The sequence below is a fragment of the Medicago sativa genome, chromosome 5 (genome assembly GCF_051527215.1).
Source record: "Medicago sativa cultivar Bolivia chromosome 5, Bolivia_mono, whole genome shotgun sequence".
Lineage (NCBI taxonomy): Eukaryota > Viridiplantae > Streptophyta > Magnoliopsida > Fabales > Fabaceae > Medicago > Medicago sativa.
Window position 1 is genome coordinate 78,764,478 of NC_140753.1, and position 22,639 is coordinate 78,787,116.

Below are 22,639 nucleotides of genomic sequence, written 5' to 3' on the forward strand. Positions count from 1 at the left end.
CAGAACTCGCTAGCGTAAGATATATTATCAAACGGTTGTGAAAGAAACCAAATATAGGCCTGTCATAATTCGTAAACAGTAAAGTAAAGTTCAGATTTGAACATGCCAAACAAATAGCAGGTAGATCTCACAAAACAGATTAAATTTGTGAGTTTAAACTTTAATTTCACTCAGTCTAACTAAAGAAAAGACTAGTTTCAGAGATAGTGCAGCAGAAAAATATTGACTCGATAAGCAAGAATCGATCCTTCCAGCGTAATTGTATAGATATTGCAAGTAGAAAGTAAGGAAATTCAAGCTCATTAGATTAATATATCAAATGTAAGCTCCTAATATATAAAAGCTGAAGACCATTCAATAAAAACAATAGATCATTCTTACAATTGAAAGTGAAATCATATCCTTTGCGGATAGAACGAGAATAAATTCAAAAGAGGCAAAGAATTTTAATAACCACAATCATATACCTCTGTGGTGAAAGTAAGAAGAAAAGAGTTAAATGTTTGCTCCTTCAAATGGAAGAATGCTTCCTTTATGTATTAATATCTTAAAATAAGAAAATATATCCATGAAACGGTCATCGTGTTTTTTGGTATTTAAATCAAGCTCCTCAATCATTTGGGTATTTAAATCAAACCAAACTAGTCCACCATCGTCGTCTTTTTTGCTGAACAACATATTACCCTTCTTTCCGGCTCCAATAGGATACTTCAGGCAAGGTAAGGGCCCTAAAATGAAGATCTTAGTCCATGATTTCTTTACACCAAGTTCACCTAAAATTGAAATGTGAAATGTACCCGTCTCTTTGTAATTTAAGATGAAAGCAATAGACCCATTTAATAGCACCAAATGTCTCCACACCGAATAACAATCAAAACTATCATCCATGTCTGAAGGTATGGGTGTGGTAAGGAAAACCTCATTGCTCCAATCAAATGACAACAAATGTGTTTCATTATTTGTTTCACCTTTACACATCCAGTGTGAGAGTCCATCTATATACAATTGGTCTTCACCACGCATAGGCTCATTTTGCATATCGACATCAAGTTTTGTCCAAGAGTTGTTTGTTAGACTATATATCTCCCATATATAGGGGTTGTAATTATTTTCGTAATTAGTTTCGTCAACAACTGATCCTTGGCGCATCACTTTATAGTCGTTGTTGACAAAATCATAACCAAATGCATGATGAATAACAAAAACATCGCAATTAGGTTCAGAATCAAAAGGGCTGGGAGGAATGAGTTTAATTTCCTTAGTAGATGGATTCCACAATAAAATATTCACCCGGGATGCACAAAACAGACAGAGAGTTCCATGAACACTACCGGAACCTAAAATATTAAAACCAGAATCATACTCTGTTTTATACCGATATACAGGATCTAATTTGACATTTGGCCAGTCTAATTTGACCCTATTCTCAAACCTCTCACCAGCAACAGAATACAAATCAAATGTTTCATCGACGTAATGACCATCAAAGGGAATAAATGTTTGATGTAGTAGAAAAGACACATCATGATAATAAGGATGATCCTTTGTTAAGAGATTATTGCGAAACATAGTCATGAAATATGGGTTATCAAATAAAAGCGACCATGATTTGCGTACACATCCAAACCTCTTCAAAGATTTGATAGGTAGTCTTGAGAGAACAGAGTTGAAAAGATCGTCAGGTATATGGGACTGGTTTCTCCCCATTTGCAAATTGGAATCTGAAAGCGGATGCAAATGAAATTAAGCGATCTCAAACGCAAAAGGATTGTTAATTGCGATTTTTTTTTTTTGGAGTTGTTTGTTGGGATTTGGATATATAAAAAAAAAAATCAATATTTGATTAAGGTATTTAAAGATGGTTTTCCCTGAGTATACTTAATTGAGAAGTAACGGGACAAACTTAATTGAGAAGGTATTTTCAAATATTTTTCTATATATGAAAGGAAAATCAATATTATACGTGGTAAAAGGATCTTCCTTCAAAAAAAAAAAAAAAAGAAGTGGTAAAAGGGATCAGGCAGATCGATAAAAAAAAAAAATATTTGATGAAGGTATTATCATTTGGCCATAACTTAATTGAAAAGTAAACAAATAAACTTTAATTGAGAAGGTATTTTAAAATATTTTTTCTATATAAAAAGTAAATTAAGATTAAAAATATTCGTTTTTTTTTTTAATTTCAATGTAAAAAGCTAAGAAACTTAATTTAGATTTGTCAAAAAAAAAAAAAAACTTAAAAAGCTAAGAAACTTAATTTAGATTTGTCAAAAGCAAAAAAAAAAAACTTAATTTAGAAGTAACTTACTCTTTCGAAAATATAGCTTACATTTGGAAAATTTTATCAGCGACTTGCAATATCAATACGACTATAATTAATCTTTTCTTGCTTATGGTGCAACTATTGGATATTCGTATTGAATCTGAACCTTAATTATACCTTTCTGTTTACGAATTATGTCTTTTTGGTTCATTTCACAACCAATTTGAGATATCAAAAATATTAACATGTTCTTTTATATTAGTTTTCAAATTTACATTACTTTTCAATTTAATCTCTAAAGCGTGGCACGTATACTATTTGTACGGTGAATTATTGATATGTTGGGATTTTCTCGATCTGGGAAATGTTCATAACATCTTCTAAAATGTGTAGAGGGGAGGTTAAAAGTGTGGTTCAAGACATGTTTAGGAAGGTGCACCCATCTAATATTTATGTTTGATGAATTAATCTATAGCTCAAGAACGAATGGTGTACTTTATTTACTGTAGTGTACACTTGATAGGTTAATCTATATTAATCTATATTAATCTATATGAAAGCTTGACAGACGCAGAGATTTTTATGACATTCGGATGGAGGTGGAAGGCTAAAATGCACCACTTGACTTTGAACAACTTTGGACGAGACGGAAGAAATTCCTGATTCACAATTGGAATGAGGTTCATAGAGGTTATGATTTCATCGACATTCAAGTGGGTCAAATATTATTTGCTAAATGTTTAGTTCATACTCCAAAAGACACCAGTGCTTATACATTGTTGTTTCACGCTTTAAATAACACTATTTATGTATAAAATAAATTGCGGGGGATTGTAAAATATTTTATATTATTTTATTTTAATATTTTTTAGAGGAATTCATTTTATAGTTATAAATACAATTTATGTATATATATTAAGAACAAATATCACTGTTATTAATTCCCCCAAAAAAAACTGTTATTAATTAATAATATTAATATTTTTTTTTTTGGTCAGAATATTAATATTTATTATGCACATTATTGTGGTTTTGTTGCTTGGTCAAATAGAACGTTTGTAATTACTTGGTCAATCCTATATAACAGGATTTTCTATTTCTATTTCCACTAGAATAGCATTTTCTGTTACGTGTCTATATATTGGAAGTGTGTGGGTTGGAGCCACCACAGAGTGAAAGAGAATAACACTGAAGTTCCTTTCATGCGGTGCTACGTAAGTGGCTTTTTACTTAATATATTTATTGATTGTTTTTTTACCTGATAATTTTATGTCTAATTTTTTCAACATTAATGGTGAAACTTGAAAAGTAAAATTGATCTAAATTAGAGTTGTGTTAGGACTTCATCCCAAGTTTACTATAGGCCAAAAGAGGTATTGCCAAAATGTTTTTCATATATCAATTATGATTGATAAAGTTCATGTGATTATTAGAGATGATTCAATAAATGCAAAAGATTCATATCATCAAATTGTTTCTTGATTTGATATTTTCTTGATATTTATTATTATTTGTCCATTTAAATAACAGTGACATTCACCATATATCTACTGTGAAATTCCACTAGGAGATAAGAAGCATACAAAAGCAACAGGGAAGTGAGTAATTTCATATTCTATTGCTATCTGAAATCATGTTTTCTGATCATCTTCAAAATTGAGTGACATACCAGATGACAAGTACATTTTGTTTACTTGATATATCTCTTGTTTATTGTCATTAACATTTAATTATTGCTTATATATATGCAATATATTACAACATAGAAGTTAATTTTTTTTCAAGTTCATATGGGATATAAACATAAGCTTCCTTCATCCTTGGTCTTGTTCAAAAAATAAATAAATAATAAAAAAATCTTCATCCTTGGTTAAAAAGGTTGAAAGTTTCACGATTATTGGTTTCTGTCGACATATTTTTTTGTCTATGTTTTTGCAGATGAAGAAAACATAGAGAAAAAATTGATTAGTTTGCGTCTTTAAAATGCTTGAACCTACCTTGGCTGCTGCTATAATGAGTTGGTCATTGTCGTGTGTTATTTTTGAAAGGTTTTTGTTTTTATTTTTATCAAATTTCTCTATTTTATGACAAATCTTGATTTTCTGTGAGTGTATTTTTTATTTTCCTTCTATGTATGGAAGAACATTCATAAAGCTCTTCTAATCACATATGCTTTATATTCAATTCATAAAAATCTATAGGAGTACTCTACATATACCTCTGATTTAATTTCACTGTCTGACATGCATGGACACTTGATTGAAGGCATTTTTAGTTTTTGTTACCGATCCAACACTGAGACGAGACATGTGATTACATCTGATTGAATTTATTTCTTACATTTTCATTTCAAAAAAAAGTATTTGTTTTTCTATTACTTTGGCCATATAGTGCTATTATTTTGGCCATCTTGTTAGGATTCTCTCTTCTCTCTTTTCTTTGCCATGGTTTCCGTTTTACATAAAGCAAGGGCAGTTTTCGCCAAATCTTCACAATATTCAATAATAATCCTCCTCTATCCATGTATTCTTGTATTCATACATGATACTCTCTAACCAATCAAGTAACTAACATCCATAACTACCCTTTATTCTATATCTAGGTTGCAATCTACTAGCGTTAGAAGTTTGAGTTCAGCAAGTTCCTTGAATCATAAATCATCATTCATCTTTTCTCCACAAGTACTTATTCTTCATCTCTCTATAAACATTGATTCATCGTCTCTCTGTAGATATAGTTATTAATTTTAATAAAAGGCTTAATTACACTTTCTCTTCTTATTAATTATATTTTCAACATCTCAATGGATTCACAAACAATTTTCTTTTTCTTCTTCTTCTTCAACCATCCTCATCATGCTCTACCTTTTAATCCCATACATGTTCTACCCTGGAAACATGAACAAAAAAGTCGACGCAAACTGCGTAGACTTACCAACACTGAACTCAGACCTCTAATACTCTTGTTAAGGTTCAGTTAACATTGTTACTGTTAACCACACATGCCAAGTCTGTTCTGCTATAATGAAGGAACAGTTGCTTGTTGGGCATGCCTTAAATCAACAAAATTTGCACTTTAAAGGGAAGTTGAGCATCAGGGCTAAGAGTTGTTTTGATTTTGCTGCCTGGTGGAGAAATGTTATTCCACCAAACAGCAGAATCACTATAATTCTTAGCTCCATTCAAGCTCAACATTCGTTTAGAGTGTAAATCTTCTTGATTTGATGTGTGTCTAACCAGCATCTAATCATTCATTAGAGCAGAACCAATTTGCCACGTGTGGTTAATGGTGTTGACGTTAACCAAAACCTTAGTGTAAGATTTAATGTTCATGTTTTAGGCAACCATAATGTTGTGATTAGGGAAAATAATTGGAAGAAGTACATTACCTCCGCGGAATAAAAGTTTTAGGAAAAGATTGATTTTTTGTTTATTTTGATAGCTAATAACTTAATTTTAAGGATACATAGGGATCTATTGTAAATGTGAAAAATTATTCAACAACAGGTGGTTCACTTTTGTTAATAAATTTTACGCTTCATTTTTAATTCCACTACAGTTTGATCGACAAATTTTTTTTTTTTTTTGAGGGAATATTTTTCTTTTAAAAGTCTTCTCGATATCTAGCAGCTAAATTATAAAGTTATGTGTGTGCATGGGTATTATGTAATTTATATTATATTATATTTTAGAATTTTAACTTGAAAATCCCATTAACAACAATTTAAGACATCTAGCATTACAAGTAGCATTTACAAAGTTATATAAAAATACTTTTGAAAAATACAATATTGGGAATAAACCCTAAACTAAACTTTGACTGTGATATGACCTTAGCACTTTGAAACGACTTACACCTGGAAAAATTAAAATCAACATGTGATGAGATATTGATTAATGAAACAACTTTTTTTTTGACAAAAATAAAATGACTTATATTTTTATGTTATCTTTATATTCTTCATTAGGGTAGAAGTAACCTCTTATACATAAGAACATTCATACACAAATGTATGCCTCAATTAAAAATCCATTTCCATAACCATTGAACATTAAGAATATATGGCCATTTATAAAAGTCTTAATTGTATACTAATTTTTTTTAATTCAAAACACAACTTCAATATATATATATATATATATATATATATATATATATATATATATATATATATAAACCATTATTTACACTTGAATAGAAGGCAAGCGGGCAACAAGCTGCGCCGCTAGACCTTTTTGGATAACAAAACCAATCCTCATGAACACAACAGTCATGGACCTAGTAGAAATGAATAAATCCAAATCATATCCATAAATGCAAATTCTAAGGCTGGGTACGCCGACGATTGGAATGAAGCAAAGGAATCGAGAAATGGATTGTGGTTGATTATTTTGATTCATGAATGTTTTAATTTCACAAAAATTCTTTATTTTCGTTTGAGTTACCAATTTCACAATGTATGATACATTATAATAAAACAAATAAATGTCTTAAAGTTGTAACCGATACCTATATATTGAAGGGTTACATGATTTTGGGTTGACTATTTATCTTCCAATTATGCCATTCATTTATATTATTCTTATTACAAGTTGGGTAATGTTAATGCTAGAGCAACAGCTGGAGAACAGTGACCCTCATAAGCAAGAAACAGTTATAGTAGATTACAAATTCTAGAATTAATTTTTGGTGCATTTTTGTTCTTCATACAATTGGGTACATATCTAATATGTAGAAAAAACACTAAATCCTTAATGATTCAGTACCACACACAAAAAACATACCATGCTCGTTTGAGTCCATCATGTAGTCTACAAGATATACGTACTATATTAAGTGATGTCTCTTGTAAAAAGTAGATAGATACCATAAAATACCTCTAAAAAGTTCATAGTAAATCTATACGTACCTCAAATGGTGATAACAATCATGAGTTAAAAAGTAATAATGGATGGAAGATAGAAAATATATGTTGGCTGGTTAAATCAATAGGATTTTGTTGCTTGCTTCATCTTTAGTAAAGGTAAATTCTGCTCCATCTTTATATCTCAATGTTTTAGAGATTATTGGATTTGGTTCTATCATTTATACCTCAAATTTACTTTTATTTTGTTTTTGTTCTCACATACCTTCTAAATACTTGCAGCTAGAAGATTTTTGTTGCTTCAAGTGAAGCTATGAAAGATGGTGTTGCAAGCCAAGCTGATTTTTGTTACATTAGCTTGCTTAGATCCTCTCATGGCTAGTTTTTTTTTTTTTTTTAATAATTTTTGTGGAAAAAGAGATTACTAGAACTCTTTAGTAACACGGGCTTTACCTAACAATTGTTCAAATGTTACTAAATTTAATTAGTAACATTTTTCTTGATTTCGTTACATTTTTTAATTGTTACTAAATCTCAATTATGTTGCGGTGTCATCTCAAGCTTCTACCTTTGTCTTCTCAATTTCTTACTATAAATGGATATAAATAAACATGCTCAACTATGATGTTCAAAACTAAAGAAAATGAAGGAGGTATATAACTACTGACTATATTCCAAATCATGCAAGATTTTAAAAAGTGAGAGATTTTTGCCTTGATTTTGTTCCAAATGAAAAGAGCCTAATTTCCTTGTGTTTAAGACTTAACTTAATGGTGAGATTAAAAATACATTTTCTTACTTTCTGTGATGAAAGAAATTTTATTTTTCATCTTTGGTAATGATCTGCTGATATAACTCAACTGTCAACTCTACAATAGACACTTATTTATGTCCCAGTTATAGGAGACAAAAATATATGACCAGACAAGACATGATTTACAAAGGGGAAAATAAATGAGCATATCCTCTTATAAGCCACTTAGTGTATGTACGAAAGTAAGATGTGTTGATTGCAGAAGTACACTAAAGTCATATTCAAAGTTTATGTAACAAAGTAAGATGTGTTGATTGCACAAGTACACAACAATATTTTTTCAACCACCTTGGCATTAGGTTATGTTTAGTCCAACTGTAATTGAAATTTTCCATAGTGCTAATAAAGTTACACTCACTCGCAGAAAATGTATCGAACAATGTACATTTTTTACTGCAAATATTAATACGAAAAAAAATCGTCGAATATAATTGTGCAAGATTTGTCCCTTGTGAGCCAGCACTTATGCGTTAGAGTTGAAACTCTCAAGATTGAAGAATTAGTTGGTTACTCAACTTATTATCATCATTGTAAAGCTCATTTAGCAAATGGAAAATTAAAATATCAAATATCAACCACAGGTGACAACTAAAGGGTGGAGATTGAAAACAACGGGATTAAAGAAGAATTAAATATTTTCAAAATTTAGTTTTAGCTACGTTCGAACCTTCTCTCCAGATTAGAATTGAGGACAGGTAACAAGAATGCTTATTAATCATTCTCTAAACAATGATTTCTCACAGAGCATAATATAACAACCGTAATGAACAAAACCGGTAAACTCGAAACATATACAAGTGAGGGTGATTGAAATTACTTGTATCAAAAAAGGACTTAAAAATGATAAGCAAGGTGTTATCTTACACTAAGCCTTGTGTCTGCCGTAGTTTTTTTCCAATCAGGAGTCAGCATGCACTTCCATCTCCAATGCAGCGTCATTCCTCCCTTCTCAAACGTCCACGAAAACTTCAAAACTCACTCATAAAGCCATTCCCCTAAACAAGAAGTGAAGAAGAAAACCGAAGAGAATTACAAGAAAGCCAGGATCCAGTTCAGCCACAAACTCGAAAGCAAACAAACCCCAACAAAGGGAAATAGAAAAAAAAAATCGCTACTGCGTGCTAAAATAACACAAATAGGATCCAAACAAGCGCAAACAGAACAACAACTCGAAATAGAACAAAAACAAACCACAGACACCGGTGACCAAAACAGGTCCATCCATTCAGCTCAAAATTCAAACAGCAGAGGCTAGGCGATCAGCAGCAAAAAGTACATAACAAGACGGATCCAACCTACTCAAACTCCACTTCCTGAACACTCTTTGATCTCATCCACCACCTCCAAAGGCTCTTTGCAATATATCCCTCCAACTCAGCACTAAAAAAACTCACTAAATGGATCTCACGAATTACTTGATATCATCGATCTATCAATAACTCAATATCATTACAGTCAATAGTTAAAAGGCCAGGAGTACTTTTCTTCAAAAAATGATGGTTAAAAGGAGTAGGACCCGCGCAGAAAGCGTGCATATTAATGTTACTCTTCCTACTAGGTAGTTAAACTTCCCCCATTGGGTATATGGTCTAATAAATGTAAATCAAATGCATGCATGCAATAACTCAGAATCTCAATCATCTATAAATCATATTGACACCTGTTTTCTTTTTTCGTTTTGCAATTTTGTGTCAAAAATACTCACCCAATTTTACTTATTTTAAAAAGTGACACCCGTTAGGATCTATGCATGTAAAACAGTTACTAAACATATCTTTTTAGTCATACAAACTTATAACCAAATGTATATGGCCTGGCCGAACCGGATAGACTCCGGTTACTGGTTCAATCAATTCAATCTATCGGTCTGTTATGATTCTTAAAACATAGGGAAAAATAATTGATAAAAGATACAATTTTATTAAAAAAAAAAGCCGAATTTTGAATTTTTGACTTAGAATAATAATAAATATAGTATAAAAATCATAGATGATTAATACAAATTTTAATTTTAAAAGACCTCTAAATTATATGGCATGACCGAACCAGATAGACTCCAATTACCGGTTCGATCAATTCAATATGTTGGTCCGGTCTGATTCTTAAAACATAGTTAAAACTATCAATAAAAGATACAATTCATATATAATACAATTGTTTTTTTTAGGAGTAATACAATTGTTTTTTATTTAATGAATTAAGAAAATTTCTAATCACACACAAAAAATTGATTTTACCACGAAATGACAAAAATACTTTTAATATGAAATACATTTAAAAGCTATAAAGCATCCACAATAAAAGTAAACTAAAACGAATCTTTAAATGGGTCTTGCGTGTACAAATAATTTATTTATAATTTTTTTATAAAAGTACTTATTAAGGATTCAATAACGACAATAGTAGTAAAACAAAAGTCCTTAAATAGGGCCACTAGTATGTACTTTATTATGTGCATTTAGAAATAAATAAAAAGAAAGTGAAAAAAAGAAAGAATATGAGTTTGAGATTCTGGAAGCAACTCTTATCTACTTTTTGTCATTTTTTATTGTGTACAGTTGGTTGCTAAAGAGAGAATGTCCTTATATAATTACTGGTAACTAATAGAGTACATCTAATGGTTTTGGAAAAATCAAGGAAACCATTAAGTACATCTAATGGTTTTGGAGTACAACTCTTAGAAACCATTTTCACAACAAAATGGTTTTGGAGTCCAACTCATAGAAACCATTTTCACTGCAAAATGGTTTTGTAGTCCAACTCACAGAAACTATTTCCACTGCAAAATGGTTAATGTGCGGGGACTTATGCACGGTGCATAAGGATTTCCTTATGCACCATAACCGCTCCCACTAATAGATACTCATTTTTTCTTCATGGAGGTTCTTAATAGATTAAGCTCTTTGTTAATTAAAAAACTCTCCGTTAAAATGTTATCTTATTAATCTTGTCAGACTAACTCTTGCCAAACCGACTCTTAAGTTACAAGTACATAATTTAACTTACCTCGAGTACCAAATCGAAACCTTTATTTAATTTATTTATTTATTGCAATTTTTTGTGTCAAGAAACTTACCCATTTTTACATATTTAAAATGTGACACATACTTCTATCTTTAGAGTTAAATAAATGTAAATACTTTTTTAAATGCTCTTTAAGCTGAATTGTGCCTTAGATTCAGGCGTCATCCCTTGATATTAAATTTTATTATACATTTATTTTCATTTTAGTATCTATACTTTATATTCTTTTTCCTTTTTTTAAGTAACATATGTGATCTTTCATATCTTTGTACGTAAAACATATTTATTTTATTTTAAAGTAGAATATTTTATATATAATAAAAATTCATTTTAAATAAAATAATAAGGGTAAACACGAAAGAAAAAATGTTGAGATATAAACTCATGCTTTATTTGAAATAGCATTTAAAAACTAAGTGATAGGCTAGTGAAAAAAGCTATAATCTTGTGATAAAAAGACATTTACCAAACATGTATTTTTAGTCATACAAACTAATAGGTTATAAGTTAGTTTATTGTTCTTGTAAAACAGACTCTTGGTATATCACCGTTTTCATACTGTCTTCTACAAATAAATAACTATAGAGCAATGTTTTAAAAGCTGAATCGGAGATTAAACGGGCGAGTCCACTAAGTCATGGTTTAATCAGTTGAACCACATATGAATCAGATAAGTAAAACATAAACAAAAATAAAAATGAATTTGGTAGAAAAATCATAGATGATTATTACAAATCATAATTTATAAGACTTTTGATGTATATGGCTCGACCGAACCGAATAGATTCTGAATCAATTCAACTGTGGGTTCCGGTTTTTAAAACATTGCTAGAGTGTAAATATACAACTCATATTCAAAAAATTATTGTTTACTATTCAATTAAGAAAATTTCTAGTGACATAAAAAAAAATTGATTACACCACAAAAATGAACAAATACCTTTAACATGATATAAATTTCTAAGATGAATGATATGGTCAACCACTCTCTTACACTCCCACAACCATATTGTTCCACATCATCAATCTTTTATTTTGAATTTCATTACATTCTAAAAATATCCTACTTTCACTATGATGTCCATTCCAACAAACTCCTTTACCACACTATTTGTCGCAGATTTAATAGAATCACAGATTAATACAGGAACTTAATTTGTTAATAATGGTTCTTCCAATCATAACTTTTGGATTCATAGTGGAGCTACTCAGATTGTTATCTGTTGTTATTCCGTTCTTAATTTTCGGTTTGGTAGTAGTGGAGCTACTCAGCGTGACCGATCGCTGTAAATCTTGTAAGTCTAATCTATGATTTTTATGTTTTTTTTGTCATAGTTCTCACAAATATGACGTGATAATTAATCATACTTCTATTCTAGTCTCAAATATGACGTGATAATTAATCATATTTCGGTTTGGTTCTCTCAATAGTGACGTGGATGTTATTTTTCACATTTTCTTCTTCATAGTCTTTTGAGTTATAATTGTTCTCTTAATTACTACGATATTATTTATATTTTTGCGTATGATAGTTGGCTTTGAAGTGTTGACGTAGTCTCGACAGATATTAGTTATATTTCTTATTTCAATATGGATTTTGATAGTCATGATTGTGTTACGGATTGCAGTCATTGTGATGTCACAACATTGCTATTAAATAAGAGAATGCACTGGCTTAGTGTGAGCGTTCTGGTTATGGTTACTTACACTTTTTTGTTTTAATTTATGTAAGTTTCATTAGTGGTGAGGATCTTATTTTTTAGACTTTCTTTTTCTTAGCGTTCTGAATTGTATTTGTTCTCTTTATTACTAGTATAATATTAATCAAACTTCTGCATATGATTGTTGTGTTTCGAAGTGTCAATGTAGTTGGAATCCGTTTGTTACAGTAATGTGTCTTGACACCTAAATTAGTATTTTATTTGAAAAGAAACTTATACTTCTTTTATACTACCACTAATACTTACAAGTGGCAATGATTATGCAGTTGCTGTCATCGACAAATACGAGAAGGAAGATAACATATTCACAAATCTACCGGTCGATGTGTTTGAACGGATTACGAAGCATTTGCCTCTTAAAGATTACGTTGGATTGAGAGCAGTTTGCCGTACTTTTAGGAAAAGAGTTTCCCATGCCATTGAAAACAAGTGTTGCTGCCATTTACCTGAACTCCCTATTTTGAGTACAAAAAGAGTTACCTCAGTTAAGGGCTGGTTTAGGCGCAATAATAAATCACTGTTGAGGCGCACTGATGAATGTCTTGGCTCAGTTGATGGCTGGTTGATTGTGAGTGACAATTCTGAAGAAGGTATTGCAAATATTTTCTTTTTGAATCCAGTGACTAATGTTAGAATCACGATACCATCAAAGTTGTACATGCCTCCCACCACTTCCATCGTCGATGATAGAATATTATTTGTGAGAAAAATGGTGGCCTCTTCGACACCAAATTGTGATGGCTCTGATTGTTATTTAGTCATTCAATTGAGTGATTATTGTCATATTGCAATTTACAAACTCTTTGAAAAGTCATGGACTATAGTTGAGCCTGATAAGGATTCGGGGACTTATTTTGAGGACATAGAAATTATTGGTACAAAATTGTACGTAAATGACCCATCCTCAGATTCTATATTGGTTTATGATCTTGAAGACTCCACTATTAGACCTCCAAAGGCTGAAGTGTTGGTTAAACTTCCAAGAATATGGCCATCTGGATCAAGTACATTTAGATCTTTTCTAGCCAAAGATAAATCATTAAGAGAGTTATACTACATTTGTATGTTCAAGCAGAATGCTGAGATTGAAAGTCAACGTGTTTTCTCTGAACGTTTCATTGTTACCACAGGATTTGCTAAGCCACCTAAGGTTACAAGCTTTGAAGTGTTCAAACTGGACACGAACAAGAGTCCTATTGGGTGGCAGAATGTGAAGCTGGAAGACAGAGTAGCTTTTGTTAGTAACTGGAAAAGCATGGTAATGAGAAGAGATGAATTTAGTTATAATAAAGAGCTAATTAGAGGTAGTAGTATCTACTTTGCTATTACTTTTCATTGTCCTAGAAAATTTCCTCCGGCAAGTTTAGGATTTGGGATGTTTTGTTTAAATGATAGCAGCATCAAGTACTTTCCTGAGGAGACGATCAAGCACAGTGATGTTCTTTTTCGTTTATGGTTTGTTCCAAGTTTATGGTAATTCCTGTGTTTTATGAATGAATTATTAATTATTGTACCACAAAAAATGTAAGAAGAAAATTTCAATTATTACAAGAGCATTGTTTTTCTGATTCTCCTAAGGTACTTAAAATTTCCTGTCAGTGTTAATTTCCCCCTTCTTAGTAGCTTATTTTCTTTGTGGAAGCTTATTTCCTTCTATAATTTCATGATGTCATTTCTGTGTATAAACGTGTAGCTATTGCAGCAAGCCACCAAACGCAAAAGTATCGTTGCGATAAAACCTAGCCTAACCCCTAAACTACTTGTAATTTCTCAACCAAATTTTGGACTTAACTTCAATGTATATGAACCTATCCACTGTATTTATTATAAAAAAATAAAATAATAAATGCTACTAGCTATATGAACTAGGCCATACTATTACACTAGTTAAAAGCTTTGTGGTTTGGAACTTAAAAATGTATCTACTATTTATTTATTAATCATTGTGTCTTGGAATTTTTAAAGCCGATCTTTGATACTTTTGATTTGAAAGAGTAATCTAGTTGAAACTCATGAACTTTGGTTTCCTTGAAACCTCTCTTCCTTTGATTTTGATTTCCTTTATTTAAAAAATATGTAAAGAATCATAAACCCAAACATAGCTCCAATACTTGGAACTTTTTAACCAAACTTCAAACATAAGCTTCTAATAAGGATATGAATCAACCAAATTAATAAGTTACAAGAACAAATTATCCTACATGATATCCTCTTTATTTAAAACTTGTTTTTTCTTGTTTTTCCCTCTATAAAACTTTCATCTCATTTCATTTCATACTAGTTTTCTTGTGAAGACATATTGTCTTTAATTTCTTTCATCCTAATTCGTATCTTTGTTTTTCCAAAACGTTTTCTTTTGGTCCATTTTCCCCACTTCCTTTCTTCCTTCGTTTAAGGCTTTTTATAAAAGATCAATTTTAAATAAAAAAAGATAAATCAAAAACATTTTACCCATTCCACTTGACTCGTTCCATATTTTCTCTCCTCATTTTCTCTATTTTTTACCCATTCCACTTGATTCATTCCATATTTTCTCTTATAAAACTGTTTCTCTCCCTCAGGCCTCAACAACCAAACAATGAAACCCATTTTCTTTCTCATTCAAATTTTACTATATCCCTCTCCAAAGAAGGCATGGTATTGTTTTCCCTAAGTACTTAATTTCATTGCCTCCCACATTTTCCTTTCACTAAAGGGAAGTTCTCGCCTTTTGATTCGATATATAGCTGTCTTCTTTGGCCCTTTTTCCTTGGCGATTCTTATCGCGGCGGTGGAAGAGAAACCATGAAAAATAATGGTAATCAAAAGGATTCTCAATCTCATCATTAGCAATATTATTATTTTCTTTATTATGAATCTGCATTGCTTGATTCATGCCAGGATACTTAACATCTTAAGAATGGCATACCTTCTAAAAATGCTGGTGAGATTTGCATTATATTGGTACTTTTACTATTCTCTAACAAGATTATGCTTGAAATTAGTGTAATTGTTGAAAACAACATACTTGAAGCAGAATGTTAAAAGTCTAATTGTTACTTGCTTTTTTCGTAACTGACCAACATAAGGAATACATAAACCTATTTAATGTTAGAATCTTAGAAAATATAAATTTATGCTACGTTGGAATTTTTTCTACTCACAAGAGATCAAATCTATGAAGCACGAGCACCTCTAGGAGCAAGTTGTAGATTGTGTGAAGTTGGTTAAACTGGTTAACCGCCAACCATTGTAACATCTTAATCGAAGGTATCATAGTCGATGCCTCCATCCAATTCTTCATGTTTTGTGGGTCCATTATGATCATGTTGAAATGGATATTCATACCCAAAAAAAAAAAAACCAAGAAATAAAAGTTAAACATTTCAATTTCTACTTGGTTATGGTGTATATGTAATAATTATAACAAAGGAAGAAAAATGCAAAGAAAAATCTTTGAGGAATGTAACATCAGCATCTTTCAACCATATTTGAATTATTGCTTGCATCTAAAGTTTGCAGATTTTGAATTGTTTTTAATATTTGTTTTTATATAAGTGATGATTAGAAAGAGCATTTTCTTGAAAGATATGTGACTGGGTTGCATTTGTTTTCTAATTGTTAGTGTTGAAGTTGAGTGAAAAAGTATGAAGAAGCTCCATACTTGCATTTGTCTCTCTAAAGGAAAAATTTATTTGGTCTCGTTAGTTGCATACTTGCATCTATTGAATACACACTCAAGGTGATTGTTTAATTATGTTACATTGGTTCCTTATCTTATCATTTTGTTGGATTTTTGCATGGATATTTAGTTTATGTTTTCTGTTGTAAGATATTTTCATGCGTCTTAATCTTCAATGACTTCTTTATAGATACAAATTCACATGAATGGTTCAAAGTGGGAAACAACTTTGCTTTGAAGGTACCAATGATTTCTATTTCACAACTTTGTTTTTCTACAACTGCATTATTTTGCAACATGATCTTGTGGTTTTGATTAATGGTTGTTGATGTCTCGGATAGTAGCATGATCATGGGATTTAATAAACTAAGGAACATATTATTGGTGTTGAGAAACATTTTGTTTATCCATGTAAATTATCGAAAAAAATATAAACTAAGGACTTGGGTTTTTCGAGGAGGCAATCCTCACCTTTCAAGCCGGTTTATGATGATGAGTTAGGCCGCAAATTTCAACAAGCATGGTAATTTTTTAGTTTAAACTTCCGTCTCACTGAAAATAATATCCTCGGTACACTAGGTTATTTATTGTTATGATTGGTGAGTGGAGATTGATAAGGAAAAATGATCAGAATTCAAATAAGAATTATGCTTCTGTTCAATGACCCTGTGTGGAAATGGAAAACAAAAATACTGACAATGATCCTACTAGAACTTTTTTTTTACTAGTCTTCTCCATTTCTCTTAAAGCAAGAGACAAAATTACAATTTTTAAAGATGCTTCAACCTTTCTCTTCTTGTACAGTTATTTCATCTTTCGTCGCCTCAAAAAATGCCTCTCTTTATAATTCAAGGGGAGAAACTGCCCTAGTTCCTCATGACAGGTGTCATATTCCCTTGGTTTAGGCTTCCTCTAAATTGTGTTAGAGAGTGGAGAAGAAGTCTAATCCAAAGGAATATGTCACCAACCATGAGGAACCAAAAGAAGTTACTTTCCTCAATTTGTAAAGGGAGGTGTTTTTTGAGGTGATTGAAGATTAACTAATTGACCAAGAAGCGAGAGACTGAAAAATCCTTGAATCTTGTAACTTTGATTCCAGTTTTATGAGAGGGGGGGAATACTATTAAGTAAAAGGTAATAATTATAACAATGGAAGCAAAATCCATAGGAAAATCTATTTTTTGGATGTATAAGAAATCTTTGGGGAAAGTTAGAGGAATGTAAGATCAGCATCTTTCAACCATGTTTGAAATAAGTTTCTCTAATTTTAGTTTCATCTTTAATCAATTTTTTTATCGAAGCAATGAAAATAAATTGCAAACCAGGATTAAGGCCTGAACCTGTTTACACAAAAGAAAGAAAAACATACCCCTAAGAAATTCTAATCAGACATAGCAACAGTTACACATAATATTTGAGTATCAAACCTTCCTAATCCTCTAATCACAAATATTTAGGATTGCTTTATTATAACCTTTTTGGAACGAGTTTGTATGTGCTCGGTACTTGTGCTTTTTGGTGAAGCTTGTCTATTTGTCTGCTTCTTATGCTTTTTGTTTCTAGCTGCTGATGGAGATAGAAGGCTAGACTCATGCTCCTCATTGATATAATCCCCCCAAAACTTTTGTAAAATGTCCACACTTCTTTGAGTTTCAGAAGAACAAACATATGCATTGGTGTGTTGACAGGATCCAAAACAGGAAGCTTTTCTGCTGATAGAGAGGTGTGGTAAGTAGTGATAGGTTGAGGCATCTTCATCTTTAATCACTGCTTTCATCTAAATTATAGTTTGCAGATTTTGAATTGTTTTTTATATTTGTTGTTATATTTGTCATGATTAGAAAAAGTTTTTCCGTGAAAGATATGTGATTTTCGTGAGTGATGAATTTCTAAGAGTGAAAAAGTATGAAGAAGCTCCTTACTTGCATTTGTCTCTCGAAAGGAAAAATGTATTTGGTCTCGTTACACACTCAAGGTTCTTGTTTAATTATGTTACATTGGTTCCTTGATCTTATCATTTTGTGGGATTTTTGTATGGATATTTAGTTTATCTTTTCTGTTGTAAGATATTTTCATGCGTCTTTATCTACTATGTCTTCTTTATTGCTTTGATTGTGTTTGCATCTGTTTCTGCGAATAGATACAAATTCACATGAATGGTTCAAAGTGGGTAACAACTTTGCTCTGAAGGTACCTATGATTTCTATTTCACAACTTTGCTTTTCTACTACTGCATAATTTTGCAACATGATCTTGTGGTTTTAATTAGTGGTTGTTGATGTCTAGGATAGCAGTAAGTTCAAGGGATTCAATCAGTTTTGGCTTTTGAAGACTAATCACTTTTTGAACAAGTATTCATATCACTTTGAAGGTCTTCTTTTGAAAACAACACTAATCAATTTTTACTTGATTGTTTAGATTATTGGAAATGATAGCAAACTAAGGAACGTATTATTGGTGTTGAGAAACATTTTGTTTATCCATGTGAATAAGGAAACCAATCACTCAACTGATGATGCTCTGGCCAAGGAAGGAGTTACAACAAAAGGTAGCGCTAAAAATTGGTTCTCACATAATTTGACTTTGAGTTATCTGATGCAGAAATATTGAAGACTAAAGTCATGTGAGTATATTATCTGAATGAGTAATATGCAGACCCTTGAAAAAATGAAAGGTTTATTTATAATTTTATAGAATTTATTGTGATTTTTTTTCTACATTCTAAGCAGGTCCATAGAAACTCTATTAAGTTAGGCCTACTTAGGTTAGGATAGCTCTTGGCAAAAACACTTTCCCAGGTCTCTAATTTATTTCTTTGAATGTCCTTTTTCAAGTTTGATCACCACTTGTGGCAATTGATTGCATCATACGTACTCATTTGGAGGAGAGACCATCATGGAAACAGTTATCGCAAGAACAACAAGATTCTTTCTTGGGCTTATTATGGTAATCAACTCTTCTTTCATACGTTTTGACCCTTTTAATGTAAACAAAACTCTGTTAGCAATTTAAGGAAAACTTATGCATTGTCGCAATCGCAACAACATAGGTATAGAAAATACGACCAAGAGTTGAATCCTCAAAGAACTTCAATAAAAGCTTAAAGAAAATTGATTACCACTTTAAATTAGTTGTACCTCTATCCAACTTTTAAGAATCCTCAACCATCATGCTGTTTTATCAAATGATCTTCCAAAAGGCTCACTATTGGCAACATTAAGCCTTCAACTACTGTAGTTATTTTAAGAAAGTTTAAGTTGAAATAAAATGATTAAAGACAAAAAATGTAAATACCCAATTAAGCAGTTTAAGTTAGTTTAAGTTATTTCTGAAAACTATCATTACTTAAATATTATAACTCCATTCACAAAGCATAACCCTGTGAAGATTCATATTTCAAAAGCTTTGAATGAATAAAAGATTTACAACATTGCAGCAGGAATGGATAATACTGAAAATAATGCACAAAATATTTTTCAATGGTCTTGTTGCTTCTAATTAAGTTGAAACGTCTTAAGTTAATTAAGTTGAAAATGCTGGAGGAATGTAATAATGTGATGAAGTTGATTAATGGAAATTGAGAGATTTGATGCAGAGGAACCACAACTCCTCATACTTACTACTTGTAATCGTTCTTGCTATCAGAGATAACACACAATGTTGACATATTGTTTTCTCTTTATTTCTAAATTTTGTACACGGACAGTTACTTAATCTAATATTTTGGGTAGAAACCACGTTTCAAAGTGTTTAAAACGAGGGCAGACGAGTGAAACTAAACTCCATTCAATAGAATTTAAGAAAAATCGTATAAAATATGGATAAAACTAGAGTTAACATTCAAAACAAGCAAGAACTTTACTGATACAATTGACAAGCCACTTCTGGTACAAGGTAAAATCTTAATAACCACAATCATATACCTCTTGGGTGAAAATAAGAAGAAAACAGTTAAATATTTGCGCCCTCAAATTGAAGAAGGCTTTCTTTATGAATTAGTATCTTACAATATCTCTCTATTATAATGCCAAGTTTCTCGATCTTCTGGGTACTTAAATTTAACCTAACTAGTCCACCGTCTTTTTTTCTAAACAAAATATCACCCTTCTTTCCCACTCCGATTCGATAATCAAGGCAAGGCAAAGGTCCTACTATGAAGACTTTAGTCCATGATTCCATTACACCAAGCGCACCTAAAATTGAAATATGAAACGTAGCCGTGTCTGTGTGATTTAAGATCAAAGCAATAGATCCATTTAAAAGCACCAATTGTTTCCACACTGAATATGTGTCTGTGGCTGAAGGTAAGGATGTTGTAATGAAAACCTCATTGCTCCAGTCAAATGACAGCAAATATGTTTCACCATAACACATCCAATGAGAGAGTCCATCGATAAATAATTGTTGATCAATCATAGGCCTGTTATGCATATCGACATCAAGTTTTTTCCAAGAGTTACTTCTTAGACTATATATCTCCCACATATAGGGGCCGAAATTAGTTTCGTCAATAACTATTCCGTGGCACATCACTTTATAGTCCTTGTTGACAGAATCATAACCAAATTCACGATGGTCAAACCAAACTCCCCAATTAGGTCCTAAATCAAAAGGGCTAGGAGGAACAAGCTTAAATTCCATAGTAGTTGGATTCCACAATATAATATTCTTACGGGATGCACAAAGCAGACAAAGAATTCCATGGACACTTCCTGAACCTAAAATATCAAAACCAGAATCATACTCTGGCCAATCTAATAAGACATTTGGCCAATCTATTTTTACCATATTCTCAAATCTATCACCACAAATAGAATACAACTCAAACCTTTCAGATTCATAATATCTGTCACACGGATTCAATTTTTTATGTAGGAGGAGAGACGTATCATCATAATAAGAATGATCCTTTGTTAAGAAATTATAACGATACATAGTCATGAAATAATTATCATCAAATAAGTGGGACCATGATTTATGTACACAAGCAAACCGCTTCAAAGATTTGATAGGTAATTTGGAGAGAATAGAGAAGAAAAGATCATTATGAATATGTGATTTGCTTCTTACCTTCGAAACCAAAGCACTGCATCTCTCCATTTCAACTGCAACTGGCAATCTGAATCTCAAGCAGCAAATGAAATGTATCTTTGATTAAGTTTTGGATTGATGATAGAGTGATACTAAAAAACTTGTAGCTATTGAATAATTTATATACAAAGAAAATAACATTTAATGAAGATATTTTAAGATATTTTTCCATGACTCGTGAGTAAATGTCGTTCGGTCATAACTTAATTGAGAAGTAATATAACCGAAACAACTTAATTGAGAAGGTGTTAAAAAATATTTTTCTATATAAGTAAATAAAATTATAAAATATCCTTTTTTCTGATTTTATATAAAGCTCGTAAGCTTAATTTTGAAGTAACTTCAAACTCCGATATTTTTCTACTGAACAATCGGATTTTATATTAATTACTACTTTTTATTTTTAGGATTTATTTGTATTCACATTGCTAATTCGTTTTTTTACACATTGCTTCAATCAAATTACACTGTCTAAAATTAATCCGTAAAATATATATACAAATGTCTAGACATGTAAAAAAGTTTTACAACAATTTCAAAAAAAATAAATCTTTCCCTCAAAAAAAAAAATTAATAAATCTTAGGAATTTTTTACAGGGACATAAGAAGACCTGTGCCGAGCATGAGATACACTAACTTCAAAAATCTTTGGTTTTTACACATTACAAAATATAATGATACAACATATTTGGTTTCTAAAAATCAATTATATAGAGGGAGGTATAAAGTAGAGTTTTGGTACAGAAAAATTTAAATTTTATAGAGGGAGATATAAAGTAGAGGAGAAAAGAACAATTAAGCCTAAAATATAAATTACTATAAAATATTTAGTACATTCTTTAAAAACAAAATTACTATTTAGTACATGTTATCAATCGATCCTTGCAAGTAGTCTTTATTTCTGACACTAAGTAGTTGTTTAGAGATCAAGAGTAATAAATTGAACACCCCACAAAATTGAACTCTTATTTACTATTTTGTTCAATTTTGTTTAGAGATCAAGAGTTACAAATTAAAACACTCTAAGCTCAATCAGCTATATACCTTTATTCAGAATTTGAATTTTGTTTCCCTTTTTTCAAGAAATTAGCTAACACAAAACATGTTCACAATCAATCCTAGTTTTAAACAACCTAAAATTGTCTTTTTTTCGGTTATAAGGTTAGAAAGTAGACACAACCAATTGATTACACTCAACCGC

The 22,639-nt window shown here is 31.1% G+C and overlaps 3 protein-coding genes and 1 long non-coding RNA gene across 4 annotated transcripts; 2 read left to right on the plus strand and 2 right to left on the minus strand.

Annotated features, from left to right (window-relative positions):
* Nucleotides 1-297: 297 nt before the first annotated feature.
* LOC146925406 (putative F-box protein At3g21120) lies at nt 298-1,812 on the minus strand. Its single transcript, XM_085711012.1, has one exon. The coding sequence runs from the start codon at nt 1,705-1,707 to the stop codon at nt 496-498; it is 1,212 nt and encodes a 403-aa protein (XP_085567138.1). The 5' UTR covers nt 1,708-1,812; the 3' UTR covers nt 298-495.
* A 1,626-nt stretch (nt 1,813-3,438) lies between these two features.
* LOC146925407 (uncharacterized) lies at nt 3,439-7,694 on the plus strand. The gene is made up of 3 exons (XR_015011037.1): nt 3,439-3,477; nt 3,794-3,861; nt 7,410-7,694. It is a non-coding gene; the product is annotated as an uncharacterized LOC146925407 (long non-coding RNA).
* A 4,403-nt stretch (nt 7,695-12,097) lies between these two features.
* On the plus strand, nt 12,098-14,254 carry LOC146925408 (uncharacterized). The gene is made up of 2 exons (XM_085710327.1): nt 12,098-12,260; nt 12,953-14,254. The coding sequence occupies exons 1-2, from the start codon at nt 12,131-12,133 to the stop codon at nt 14,161-14,163; spliced, it is 1,341 nt and encodes a 446-aa protein (XP_085566453.1). The 5' UTR covers nt 12,098-12,130; the 3' UTR covers nt 14,164-14,254.
* Nucleotides 14,255-20,165: 5,911 nt separating this feature from the next.
* Nucleotides 20,166-21,461, minus strand: LOC146925409 (putative F-box protein At3g25460). The gene has a single exon (XM_085711013.1). It carries the CDS (start codon nt 21,445-21,447, stop codon nt 20,299-20,301), a length of 1,149 nt encoding a protein of 382 aa, XP_085567139.1. The 5' UTR covers nt 21,448-21,461; the 3' UTR covers nt 20,166-20,298.
* Nucleotides 21,462-22,639: the final 1,178 nt, after the last annotated feature.